This window comes from Mastacembelus armatus, chromosome 17 (assembly GCF_900324485.2).
Source record: "Mastacembelus armatus chromosome 17, fMasArm1.2, whole genome shotgun sequence".
NCBI lineage: Eukaryota > Metazoa > Chordata > Actinopteri > Synbranchiformes > Mastacembelidae > Mastacembelus > Mastacembelus armatus.
The window spans coordinates 9,817,060-9,830,401 of NC_046649.1; the positions used below are offsets into that span (position 1 = coordinate 9,817,060).

Consider the following 13,342-nt stretch of genomic DNA (forward strand, 5'->3'; position numbering starts at 1 on the left):
ATGAGTGGTTGACATGCCCAGCATCATCCATAACAAGCTTCCAACTTGGTCCTCCGTGACTCCCATTCATGCGCACAGGCTTTGCGCTTTATGTAGTTTTCAGTTCCACTCGGTGCAAATGCTTCAGTTAATTACAAACTGCGGTTTCTAGTATTTTCTTATCAGGGGCGTTTTCTTTTTTAAGTGAATCTATCCATCACTTTTCCTTTTACGCACAAGAGGAGCATGGTCTTTTTGGAGTGGTGACTTACTCTGAAGTAGGATCCGTGTGTGGTTTTAATTAATGTGTCACTTCCTGAAATGGCAAAACCTTTAGATCACATCAAGAGACCCATGAACGCCTTCATGGTGTGGTCCAGAGGCCAGAGGAGAAAGATGGCCCAGGAAAACCCGAAGATGCACAACTCTGAAATCAGCAAGAGACTCGGCGCGCAGTGGAAGCTGCTCTCCGACTCTGAGAAACGTCCGTATATCGACGAGGCCAAGAGGCTGCGGGCTCAGCACATGAAGGAGCACCCAGACTATAAGTACAGACCTCGGCGCAAACCTAAGAGTCTCCTGAAGAGGGATCGTTTTGTTTTCCCGCTGCCGTCATTACTCGGGGATGCAGCGGAGCACCTGAAGGGATTTTCCATGGACTCGTTTCTCGTCCCCGGGGATAAAACCAGAGCTTTCCTCGCTTCCGCCTCCTCCTCTCCTTCCTTCTCACTGCGGGAGCCGGTGGCGCAGTTCGGCACCGGAGCGGTCCAGCGGATGGCGGAGATACCGCACACTCTGGCTGCGGGCGCTCTGCCGTACAGCGCGCACGCGTTTGGATATCAGAGCGGGGGGATCGGGGGGATGGTTTGCCCCGGACAGCACACCCACACCCACCTGTCACCCTCCAGCCCGGGATACGTGGTACCATGTAACTGTAGCGCCTGGTCTGCGGCCAGTTTACAGCCTCAGGTGGCATATATTCTCTTCCCCGGAGGGATGACCAAGAGCGGCATGGACCCGTTTACTGCCCCCAGCTCCAGTGTGTGAACCATGTCGTGCAAAGTTTGCTCACAGGACAAACAAACCGGCCTAACATACACTTTTTTATCCTACAAATATCACAGAAAAACGACAACTTTGCTTTAAAGGGGAATATTGTGTTTCCGCAGCTATTACAAACATTCAAAATACCATAACCTGATGTTTACCTGGCACCAAAACCGCACTATAATTCCCTATATTACTTCTTATTAAAGATTTGAGCCATAATATGAAGATACAATCTCATTTCTCTTTTGGCAGCAAAATGAAGCCAAAACACGTTAAATTAATTAATAATTTAACATTTATCACGCATAACAAAGTATTAAATTTACTGATAAAAAAAAACAATCCAAACACCACCTGACAGTGCAATAACAGATACACATCAAGCTCCTGAGGTCATAAATGGGTAGACGATATATCTGGAATAATTGTCTAGAGGAGATAATAAATGTTTTTTTTTTTTTTACTGTCACTCAGATGTACTTTTATGTCAGACCTTTGTTAGTATTACTAAATGAATCTTGTTTCCATGTTCCTGAGTGCTCTTATTTAAACAGACTTTTAGTCTCCTGATAAGACTTACCCAAAGATCACAGTTATTAACATGATGCAAAAACCAGAAGTCCACAGCATCTGGCATTAAGAGATTACCTGGATTAACTTCTCTAGTCCCATGATGTTTGGTGGCTACTGTATGTGTCAGTGTGTGTTTGTGAGCAAGAGCGAGTCAGAGCGACGATAAGAGAAGAATAGAAACTTCTCCTCAGCTGTTGACAAAGCGATAAGGTGAGAAGTTGAATCATGAAAATACTGTTTGTTTCACAGTCAGTAACAGGACACGAGTCCTCCCACTGAAACCGCTGTGCTTTAGTTTCCATGTATGACAACTCATCATCCACGTCCTATAGCCAACTACTATCACACAGGCTGGTGCAACATCAGGATGTTTGGGTCATTCCAGAGGGCATCTGGTCTGTTTGCCTTCATCATACAGTGCACAATGCACAGCAGCAATGCAACAAATGTGCTCAGCTGAATACGGACATCAGGGTCAGAATCCTAAAGCCTCGGTCTGTGGGTTTTCGCTTGACTGTTCTGGATGACCATGAGCGGAAGGTTTTTAGGATGAAGTGACCTTTCCTGTTGAGGACTCAACTTGTAGAAAAACATCAAATCTCAGTAACTGCATCTCTGTAACTGAGCTTGTCGTCCCTGTGGGTGTGAAAAATGTTTTACATTACTGGTTGAGTTTGTTGTCCTTCATTTTAAAATACCATTTTAGATGTGATATGATCTTTTACATTTGTGTCCAGGTCTTTCCTTCCTTCCTGACAGCCCATGGGGTTAGGCCTGTCTGACTGACACACTCATGTGGCCTGTCTGTGTTTGCATGCACATCTTTCAGCGGTGCTGTTTTGGTTTTAGCTGATTGCTGGTATTTTGAATTGCTGCATTAATTACTCACTAACCAATGACTGGTTGTTTCCCAAAAGTCCCATGGAGTCAGTGTTTCAGTTTTCTATATTTGCATTTAAGCAGTCAGTTCTCATTTAAGTGCCAGGTTCACCTATCACCACTGTGTCCACACCTCTCAACACAAGGTAGCCCAACCCATACTGCTGTATCGCCCACTGGGTGAAACCCAGCCACCTCCACCCAACGCCACCATCACTACAAAGTGACGCTTTGCCCAGTTTCATTCTCTGCCTGGACACCTGCTCACCTTTGACGCCTTCTTCACATATGCAGCTATACTTTAAGTTTTAGGATCTACTTAAACCAGGCACAAACCATCCTACACACACACACACGGGCTCTGTGCCTCTGAGTTTATTGTCTAACATCTGAGACGACAATGGCGCCTTCAGTCCTGCAGAACGGTGGATTCGTCCTGGGTCTGATTGGGGCAGCAGCTCTCATCGTAGCCACTGCCATGAACAAATGGAGTGTCAAGGACAGGCAGGGAGACGTGGTGACGTCTGTTTATACCTACAAAGGTCTGTGGCAGGACTGTGAGACCGCTTCCTCTGGATTCACTGAGTGCCGCCCGCTCTATGGCCTCCTGGGCTTCTCAGGTGGGAAATGATTCTAATATTTTCAGCAGTTCGTTACATCCAAATTAGTCTACATTATTTGCTGTACTAATAATTAAACTTATTAAAACTGTGTTCAGGATGAGTCTCCATCAACGTCAGGACCAAAGCCTCATGGGTTTTTCCTTACTGAGTGAACTAAAGCAGCCCAGGCCTAGCCTTTTCTGCTTTCAGAAGATATTACCTGATGTTTGCTGATCTTTCTCTCATGCAGAAATAATGATGCAGCAACTAACGGAAGTATAAAAAAGTTGTAACCAAACAGTGTTAAAACGTGATTCTCCAGTACCAGTGTTAGCAGGAAGTTGTCTCACCTCAACAGGGCCTATCTGCTGTAGTTCTTCTTAAAGAACAAGGCAGGTGCAGAAACTCTTCCCTGTGTGTGTTTTTTTCACAGAAACAGAGATGTGTTTCCACATATTGGTAAAATGTCCTATAAAAACAAAAAGGATAATGAGTTGACTGAAGGTTTCACCACTTGAGCTGTGTGAGAAGCCCTTTAATTGTAGAAGTGAAGTTTAGCATCTGTCTGGGTTTACAAGTGTCCCTCAAAGACATTTTGTGGCTCCACTGAATTGCTGAAATCAAAAAATATTTCTTCCTGTCATGCAGTGCGGAAATATATACTGGATGTTTTTTTTTTTTTTATTTCAAACCCAATTTCAAACACTGATTTGGTGAAAAACATATTATGTTAAAACAAGAACAGGAAGAAATTAGTCTTTTTCTGACTAAGATGTTAAAGCGATAAATAACACGAATTGACAAAAATCTGAAAGCAAAAAATTTGCTACAGCATTTTAGTGTAAAATTTTATTTTTTAAACAGATACTGTTTTAATTTTTTATTTTTACTCTCAGTTTCTGTCGTCTTCATACAAAGCCGTGTTCCAGCTTATCAGTATTTGCATTAGCACTGGTGCATTCTGGTCACTATAGTGGACAGAGACTGTCAACACACTTATCAGAAACAGAACAAACACCATGCAAAGGGCAGGTTCCTGCAACACACCTACTGCAGGAGAGTAGATGTTCAATTACAGACATTAGTGAACATTGTTCTCTGGTGAAGATTAACAGACGTTACATGGGTTTCCGTCATAAAACTAATGACCATTTGCAGATTATTATACAATCTAGTGTGATCTTTTCAGAGGAGGATCTAACAGGAAGAAGTCTGAATCTCATTTTTGTTCAAACTTGACCCTGAAATATTCAGTAGTTTCAGAAACATCCTGTTGTAGTGTAGCACTGAGGACACTGATGTGATATCCTCAGTTTTTTTTCCATAAATTTGAGGCTTTCATTAATCTGGGGATTTACACTATATTGTCAAACATAACACATGGTAGGTATATTGATTTTTATTCCAGTTTTGTTGGACCAACAGACCTACTGTCACAAACTATCACAAAGTTTAAAACGTTTGTATTAGAAACTTTTTTCTGTGGGGATGGGGGGCTAATAAATGGAGCTCCAGCTCTGAATAGCTCCAGTTTAACTTTACACACCTCTGAGCATGTGTTTTCTGCCCACTAGGAGCCTTCCAGGCTGTACGAGCCCTGATGATAGTGGGTGTGGTGCTGAGTGTGCTCGGGGCGGTGATATCAGTTTTCTCCTTGACGTGCCTCACAATGAACAGCATGGAGGACACCACCAAGGCCAAGATGAGCCTCACTGCTGGCATCATGTTCGTCATCGCAGGTATGTGTAGACATTTAGATGAACACAAGTATGGCTGAAAAGGATTATGTGAACTTTTTGTTAATTTGTCAATCCCAGCATAGATATCACACAATTCCTTTAACATATAGTTCAGTAATTATTAACCTTCTTATTGTGAAGGGCTTGTATTTACATATTTACTAACTGGATTATTTCAGTCACCGACCTCCTCTCTGTCTCTCTGTAACCCTGTGTCAGGAGTGTGTGGCATTGCAGGAGCTTCTATCTACGCCAATCAGATCGTGGCCAGTTTCAGGATGTCTACCTACAACAACTACGGAGGAGGATACGGAGGAGGAGGAATGATGGGGGGACAGATGGGGATGGGTGGAGGAATGGGAGGAATGGGAGGAATGGGAGGAATGCCCACGTAGGATATTATTGTTTCACTTGGATTTTTATAATCTCCATACAATGTGCATGTTGCACCTATATTTTGGTTTGCTGAACTGTTTGATCTGTCATTACCAGATACACATTTGGCCCTGCACTGTTTGTAGCCTGGATAGGAGGCGGCGTCCTGCTTATTGGGGGCATCCTGAAGTCACTGGCTTTCAAGGAAATGGTGAAAGAGGAAAAACCACGGTGAGTCTCCTCACAGATTCAGAGTGACAGTAAATGATGTGAATGTACCTAAACTTCGTGAACTCTGCATAACTGAACTGCTGAGCACTGTGCGTTGTTTTGGACTGATTTGTGCTCAGTTTTACTCGTATTATGTTCTTTGTCAAAAGATACATAATCACAACTCATCAGTTACGCCATGTCCTCCTGCCTTTCAGTTACCCAGGGGTTGTTTACAAACCTCAGTCCCGCACCAAAACCGACCTGGGTGATTCAGAGGACGGCAAGAAAGACCAGAGATATGTGTAACTTTAAACACACTGACAGGTTGTGTTTGCTAAGCCCTGTACTCTTTGCTTTTCACATGCAACATGAATTGAATAATGCATCTTTTCTAACACGCCAACGTCAGTCCAATAGATGAAATAAAAAAGGGATTGTGTCAAATGATTTAGTTTACACATGCTCATCTCAGTGGTTACTAGATATTTCACATATTGTATGTAATTGGAGTTTTTTTTTTACTTGAGTTTTGTTAAATCTTCATTTTATTTTTATGTTTGAAAATAAAACACTGATTTCTGAAATGTGCCCCATTACTCTGAAAATGTCATTACTGATGGATGTATGGGTGCCTGACAGGAGATGGTTTATGTTGTTTGAAGATTCATATCTGATGATGATAACTCTAAACCAGTGTTAGAGGACTAGATAAATAAATACAGGACTGAAAAAAAAAAATTAAGAAAAAAGAAGAGTTTTTTACATTTGTCTGCTGAAGTGTGAAAGTTCTGGCTTTTTTAACATGGGGGCACAGAGACAGTTTTGAGAATTTCAAATAAGTTATATGGAGTTCTTGTTGGAAAAACTTTAAGACACATAATTTAAAGCAGAGTAAATGTACATGATGCGTAGAGCACATATTTAAAGTTATAGTAACCCAATGACTGTTCCTCACTGATACCAGTAGGCAGTGTGCCCCCTTACTGCACCAAGCTGCAGTGCTGTTTCACACCACTAGATGTCAGCAAATCCATATCTGGTTAAACTCAGTCTGAAGTCAAGACAGCTGCACAGTAGTCGTCTGTTCTGTAGTAACAAGTGGAACTCTCCATCAGATTAAAGGACACGATACTGACAGAAAAATCAGAGACTTTGTTTATTGTTGCATATTTAAACCTCCACATCACAAAAATGTCCTCCACAAAAGCATTTGGGGGAAAAAAAAAAATCCAGTTTCTCTTCAAAGCACAAGGTGCAGAAAAACACAAGTATGAATCAGACCCCACATCCCAACACTGGTTTACTGTGAGGACTTCACTAATCTGTGCCTCAGCAAAAACATCTGCATTTGGAGAGCAACTAGAATTCATTCATTCCTCCTACAAATCCCATCAGTCACAATGTTGAGCATTATAAAAAATAATTGTACAAGAATATCAGAGAGAAGGGATGGAAGCTCCCACAGACAGAAAAAACTGGACATGAGCTACTATTCTCAAACAGATTTCAATGATGATTTTTCAGTAACGCTGATCATTATTCTGGGTGTGTTGCCCATCTGAGCTGTGATTATGTTGTTTCTCATTCTCACGTAAGTTATTTGGTAAAATCCAAAAGAAATTCAAAATTTTCAGATACAAAAAGAGTCATAGAGAGGACAGCCATGTAACAACCATCTATCAAGGCCAAGTTGTGTACAAATTTGTAAATACCTAATAAGGCCAGTTCACCCAAACCGCAAAGCCTATTATTATTCTAGCCAGTAATCTCTGGACATGCAGTCAGTTTCATTCAACTAGGTCAAGTTTTAAAAGATCTCTCGTGAGATTTTAGCCACATGATAAAAATGGATGTGAATGAAATTTCATTGTGTCATTATTTCCTCAGTGGAAAGTAGCTCCAATGAATACCAAGGAGTGTGTTTGGTATGTAATGTACAGTAATCAGGATGCAGTGGTGAATATTTAAAATGTAACTTTTTGGTTCTGTGAGCACTATAAACAAAACTGAATTCATCTGAAGGTAGAAGCACAAACATCAGAGGTCGACACCTCCCAGCACAGACAAACTATCTGCAGACCAGAGAAATAGCTAAATGTGGTTTTCTTTGTGATTTGGGTGAAACGACACTTTTACCAAAGCCTAAAACCAAAAAAGTTGGACTTTTCTCTATATCCGATCTAGTTTCTCACTCAGGAACTCCTCCACGCTGTCTGTGTTCCACTTGAGGATGCTGAGTTCTTCAGCAATGTTCCCGTTATCGTCCAAAAGCTTTAGTACAGGATCTGAGCCTCTCACGTACTGCAGTGTGGGAGTGGGAAGAGAGAAAAGAAAGAAGGAAAGAGAGGGATGTTAGGAAAGCAGATTTGCCTTCAATACAATCAAAAAAATATTCACAGAAACGTTTGTGTGTCGTCTGGTTGACGTTATTTGATTAATCTTAGAAATCACTTTTTTTCCAGCTTCATGTGTCTGTCTCTCTATAATAAGACATCATTCCTACCTTGATCTGAAGACCCTTGAACATCTTGGGCTTGTCACTCCTGACAAAAGCTGAGGAGATTAAAAAAAATAAAAAGTTTGTGAGGCAAATATAACAAATCAGTCAATTAGCCTTTCTATTTTTGTCCTGACGTCTGGAATCACTGACAACTGCGAAACCTCCTGAGAATGTAGCGTTAACGGTGGAGGATACAGCTGAGAAACAGGAGGGGCACAGCTGAAATAAACAAATCACAGCCATATGGCCCAGACAGGGCATCAGACAGCTACTGAGGCGAGCTGCCCTAACTCCATCAGCGTAACCCGACACTGAATGGGAGGTCTACTCCCTCGACACAGAGCATAAAAAACTTCAACAGCTTGTTTGAAAACTGGCCTTCAGGCGCTTTAGACCACCTACTGCACAAAGAGATAGGTGGATGCACTTTATACTCATCTGTGCCTCACTGACCGAGACATAGAATCTCTCCAAAAGCAGTAAAAGCTTGTTTTCAGAAATAAAATAAGTATCAGAGTATAGTCATGTCCCAGTGGAAAACTCACCTTGGACTTGAGGGAACCTCCCCAGTTTTCATCCACACACCTCCAGGATGGCTCCAGCATAGAGCTGTGATACAGAAAGATAGTCAGTGAGGAGGGTTCCCCCACACATCAATGCCTGCACACAGTGACTGACTGCGACCCTGCTGGTGGTAGGATGCCTGGCCTGGAGGAGTAATGTCACTCAGTCACACTGTTTCATAAACGTGTCAGGGTGACTCGTTGGGCGTCATTAAACTGTGAGCCTGTGCATGTAGAGCAGGGCTGACGGATGGTGGTTTGTGCAGGTCTCACATGTAATCAAGCCTCCAACACCAATATACGCCAATAAGTTAGAGGAAATTGGAGTGTCACAGCAGTATTTCAAGAAGATGCTCTGTTTGCCGCTTCAGAGAGAAGAGGTAAATGGGCTCGTTGGCTGGGACACAGGGCAAATTAAATTAAGCATGCAAAGCTAAGGTGCTCTCCATTTCTTCTCTTCCCTGGTGTTTCTGTAAACAATCCAGCACTGCTGTACGTGCATTTCTCTCCTCGTCATTTTAACACAAATGGCAGATCAGAGACAAGCCACGACTCTGTTGACAACACTAGGAAACATTTTGAAACGTGCTTAATTATGTGCTCACCCTGTTTATCAATGATTAAAAATCAATAGGAGGTAATAAAAGTGGCACTGCCACTTCAGCCTTCAAAGATCAAACACCAATGAATCAAACTAGTCAATAAAGGAATTGACCAAAAAGATAACACAAACCGTTAACAGTGCACAAAAGGTCCTGATAAAATATATTCAGCAGCTTTATCCTTCTGGTGACATTTGAGCTCATAATGATAACTTGAAATGCCAGAACATGCTGCTTTAAGGGATTTTCTTTTTCTTAGCTGGGGATTGTTCTGGATCATTAAACCTGTGCTCAAATATTAAAGGGATAACATTGGTAATATTTTCCTTATTGTCAACTAATTCCATGAAAAGACCAAAACTATCAGTGCTTCAGTCCATCTCTCCATCCTTTCTGACTTCCCTGGTCTGTGGGTGGCCCCTTGGTTCCTCCCACCACATCTTCAAAAAGGGCTCACAAATAAGTTGTTTCATTTTATTAACAGGCCTAAAATGTTTCTCACTTAACAAGCCTAAATATATGATTCCTGACAGGATCCACATAAACCTTTTCTCATGCAATGAAATGACCTTTTCACAATCATATCTATCAAATAATGTAAATGAAAACCTGCAGGGACAATAAATTCGCCAATTAATTTATTTATAATCACATTTTGCCAGCACTGAAACAACGATTCCTATTAATATAATCAATGAATGTGAGTTGGACCCAAACAGGGGGTTGAAAAAAAAGTTGTATGGATTAATCAACTTAAAAAAGATTCATTTCATTTAAGTTAATAGACATGTACTGACTAAGGTGCAATAGCTTCTCAAACCAGTTTACTGACGTTTTCACCCAACCACATCAAAAAGAAAGTTTTATGAAATATAAGTGTTTTTAATACCATCTAAGTCCATTTAAGGGAAGTGAATTCAAAGACTCTGAAGATCTGCAGACACCATGTGAGCAATTTCTTACAGTGGTACTCAGACAGGAGTAATTGCTGCATTTTGGTGGGTAATTTCAGATGCTGAACTCTTAACTGCCAAGTAAGAATTCACGGCATCAGACTGGGCTTTGTGGGATTGAACTGAAATAAACTCCAGTGCCAGTGTTCACCTAATAAAAGATTATGACACCAAGTGTCACCAGAGAGACTTGCCGTCAACAACAATGCCCTATGGCACAGAGAAATAAGATACAGTATACTGGACCTTGGACACATAGGCAACACTGGTTAGAAGGATCAAATGTCCTGTTTTCTTTGTTTTATACTTAGAGGGTGCTGATGTATTTGTGGGATTCCATGTACCATCAATCACATGAGCAGTACTTAGTCAATTATATAAATGCTGACAATAGTTTACATACTCTATGCATTTTTCCTTCATTTCAAAATAAGAGCTCAGAGATAACGGTATATAGAATTTACAAATCGATCATTAAAGAACCAAATTAGCTGGGTGAGAAATAACATAATTATTAGGCCTAACAGCAGCATCTCAGTCTAAATTATTTAGGCAGCATTTGATGATCAAGGCCCTGAGATGGAGGCTTCTCATGTTATTGTCATCTACACTGCACTGTGCAGACCAGAGAGACTCTCAGAAAGGTCTTCTTGCTCTACAGGGATATATTATAAAGTGGCACCCAGGGGAGCTGCGGTGCTGCTATGCACGGGTGCTCTGCAGAGAAGTGCACATTTGAAAATGAGTAACCGAAATGCCCTCAATGCTCAGTGAATCTTACTAATTGACTAGGCTGCGCAATAAGCCATTTCTCAGGGGGTTTAATGACAACACTGGTATCAACTGCAAGACAGAGAATTCTTAAGGCAGATAATTGCTGCTGTCTGGGGGAAAATGTGCTTAGTGACACTGTCATTTCTACCGGTACCCTCCGAGTGCAGCTGGAGATGGCCACTTGCTCTTCTAAGTGACATTTTCACTCACATTGTGAGGAGAAAGAGGCTTAATCTTTCTTCTGAGTGTCTGCCTGAAAGAGCGTTATCATCAGGAGGCGTAATGAGGTACGCACTACACTTCTCCGAGGTGCTGTTGCTAGGACACCGCACACGCTCTGGGGGCTTTGCTTAATCAAAGACAAAAATTACATTGTTTTTTCACCACTTGACTAAGTGTTTATCTGTCAGGGCACAGCAGGGACTCCTGTTGAATTGGCTGTAGTCACTGGAGCAATGAGCGCAGTAACACCTCTTCACTGGTTACAGAGGCATTGTTACCACAGAGCTTGACTTTTCAACCTCATGTGGCGTCCCAGGCTGGAGTTAAGGAGCCTTGACTCTTAACATCAAAGAGCTGGAGACAGACAGCTGGTGACAGAGTTAGTGTGTGGCAGCTCAGTGACAAGAAGGATAACACTAGGTTGCTTTGAATAGCTATTCATATGCCTTGGGACGTAATCCTGTCAATAAATGTCACACATTCTGATGTGGCGGTCCTCTAACTGCTACTAAGGAGCCTGCAAACCACAGTAAATGGCATCTGCTGTGCATCATTAAATTGGCAAGACTCATGCAACACAAAATCACTACTGCCTTTAATTTGATCATTTTGCTTGCAAGCACTATTAACTTTGTTTATGGTTTTGCATTTCTAACAGAGTTAGTGTGTGGCCTTTAAAGGTTTTTGTGACATGCCTAAATATAGATAGGTCGTTACTTTTTGTTTGTTCTGTGCACACTGTTGTTCTCTTTACCTTGCGTGCTTCCAGCTGGGCCTCCTGCTGGCAACACTGCCGGCAGTTGGGCTGCAGCTTGGTGAGGCTGAACTCCCCAAGCAGGTCACAGGAGCTGCACAGCAGATTGCTGGAGAAGCCCATCTCCCTGCATGCCTCAGATGAGAGATCAGCAGCGTATGCTGACAGCTGAAGAAACAGACAAAGTTTTAATAAGGTGCTTGATTGATCTCATTTGCAGAAGTACAGGAATATAACAGTATGTAACATTAAAAATCTTTAGACGAGGAATTGATATTTGAATAATTCTGTTTAATTGTGCAATAAATAATGAGGAACACTGATGGGATGAAATGTAAGGAGTACAAATCTCTAGTAGTTAACCATTTCATGGCCTGAAGGCCAGTAGTGCTACAACTACAATATTGGCATTAATTTACAAGATTTTTGTGTTAAGGAATATCACATCTAAACATAAATACAATTTACCAGAGCTCCAGTAACCTTCAAAGCTTTAATGGATTTGGACAAACAGCCATAAAGAGCCAGAGAATAATCTGACTCATGACATGGATAAACATGTAGTTTTTGAAATGGTGATGACTTAAATGACCAATCAACAACTATTAGTTATCAACAGATTTTATTGTGGGGCATGAATGTGAACAGGTAGGATAATTAATAGGATCAGTCTCAGGTATGTTCACCCTAGAAAGTGTACAGCTAATAAAACACGCAACCAGTTAGAGCTGACTGAATCAGGAAATCAGTGATCTCTCAAATCCAATTTTTACAAAAAGGCTCTTTTTAAACTGTGTGGAAATATGTTCCTGCATTTCTGAGTAGCCATAAACGTTTAGGGGCACTGATTTAGACAAACACAGAAGACCGGTCGCTCTGGTGTCTTTTTCTAAACACACTTTTCCAAGAGGCCACTCGAAGTAGATTGACTAAAAATCTGTTTAATGAGGCATAAACTCAGAGAAGGCTTCAGGTTTTACGGATGAGCCACGTCATGTTGAAGCACCGGACAGTGCGGGGTGCGGATCACAAAACTGCGCATAACGTTGAGCAACTGACAGCTTCGCCAACGTTTGTGGTGATTATAAAACTCCTTTGTGTGTTTCTTATCAGCGTTGATAAATAAACTCACCGTGTGTAAAAGCGAGAAGAGCCACAGCAAATACACTTCTCCCGACATTTTGGATCCTGCTTTGTTAGCGAAGACTACCAAGGACCCCTTCCTTCTACCGGAGGGAAACCCCGTCGTGCCTGACCGTTAATGCTGAAAGCTCATTTCTGTGTTGAAGACTTTTGACAGTTTCTGACAGAAAATCGTCTATCTAGGTTATGTTGAGCTACTGTTTACTAATATGTGACGTGATAAGAAAGTTTCACTTCGTTTTAATGTTTTGGAGTTTTGGCATATAAGGTCTGCGCCTAATTTCTTCTTCGTCCTCACTGTTTTCACGGTTCGAAAACAGACGAGCGACCCCTGCTGTCCGAGAGCAGCTCAGCGTGTTAGACATCGTCCAATCAGGGCTGAGGAGACAGCGCCTGTCGACCAATAGGAAGCCTCGGCTGG

General features: G+C 41.7%; 3 protein-coding genes across 3 annotated transcripts; 2 read left to right on the forward strand and 1 right to left on the reverse strand.

Moving 5' to 3' along the window:
* The first annotated feature begins 300 nt into the window (after positions 1–300).
* Positions 301–1,026, forward strand: LOC113134674 (transcription factor Sox-14). The gene has a single exon (XM_026314146.1). The coding sequence runs from the start codon at positions 301–303 to the stop codon at positions 1,024–1,026; it is 726 nt and encodes a 241-aa protein (XP_026169931.1).
* A 1,855-nt stretch (positions 1,027–2,881) lies between these two features.
* cldn18 (claudin 18) lies at positions 2,882–5,716 on the forward strand. Its single transcript, XM_026314306.1, has 5 exons — positions 2,882–3,101; positions 4,658–4,822; positions 5,042–5,213; positions 5,315–5,428; positions 5,626–5,716. Exons 1-5 carry the CDS (start codon positions 2,882–2,884, stop codon positions 5,714–5,716), a joined length of 762 nt encoding a protein of 253 aa, XP_026170091.1.
* Positions 5,717–7,215: 1,499 nt separating this feature from the next.
* On the reverse strand, positions 7,216–13,064 carry selenof (selenoprotein F). The gene is made up of 5 exons (XM_026313237.2): positions 12,911–13,064; positions 11,779–11,946; positions 8,456–8,519; positions 7,914–7,963; positions 7,216–7,711 (listed from the first exon to the last, which is right to left on the reverse strand). The coding sequence occupies exons 1-5, from the start codon at positions 12,956–12,958 to the stop codon at positions 7,580–7,582; spliced, it is 462 nt and encodes a 153-aa protein (XP_026169022.1). The 5' UTR covers positions 12,959–13,064; the 3' UTR covers positions 7,216–7,579.
* Between the last annotated feature and the right edge of the window lie 278 nt (positions 13,065–13,342).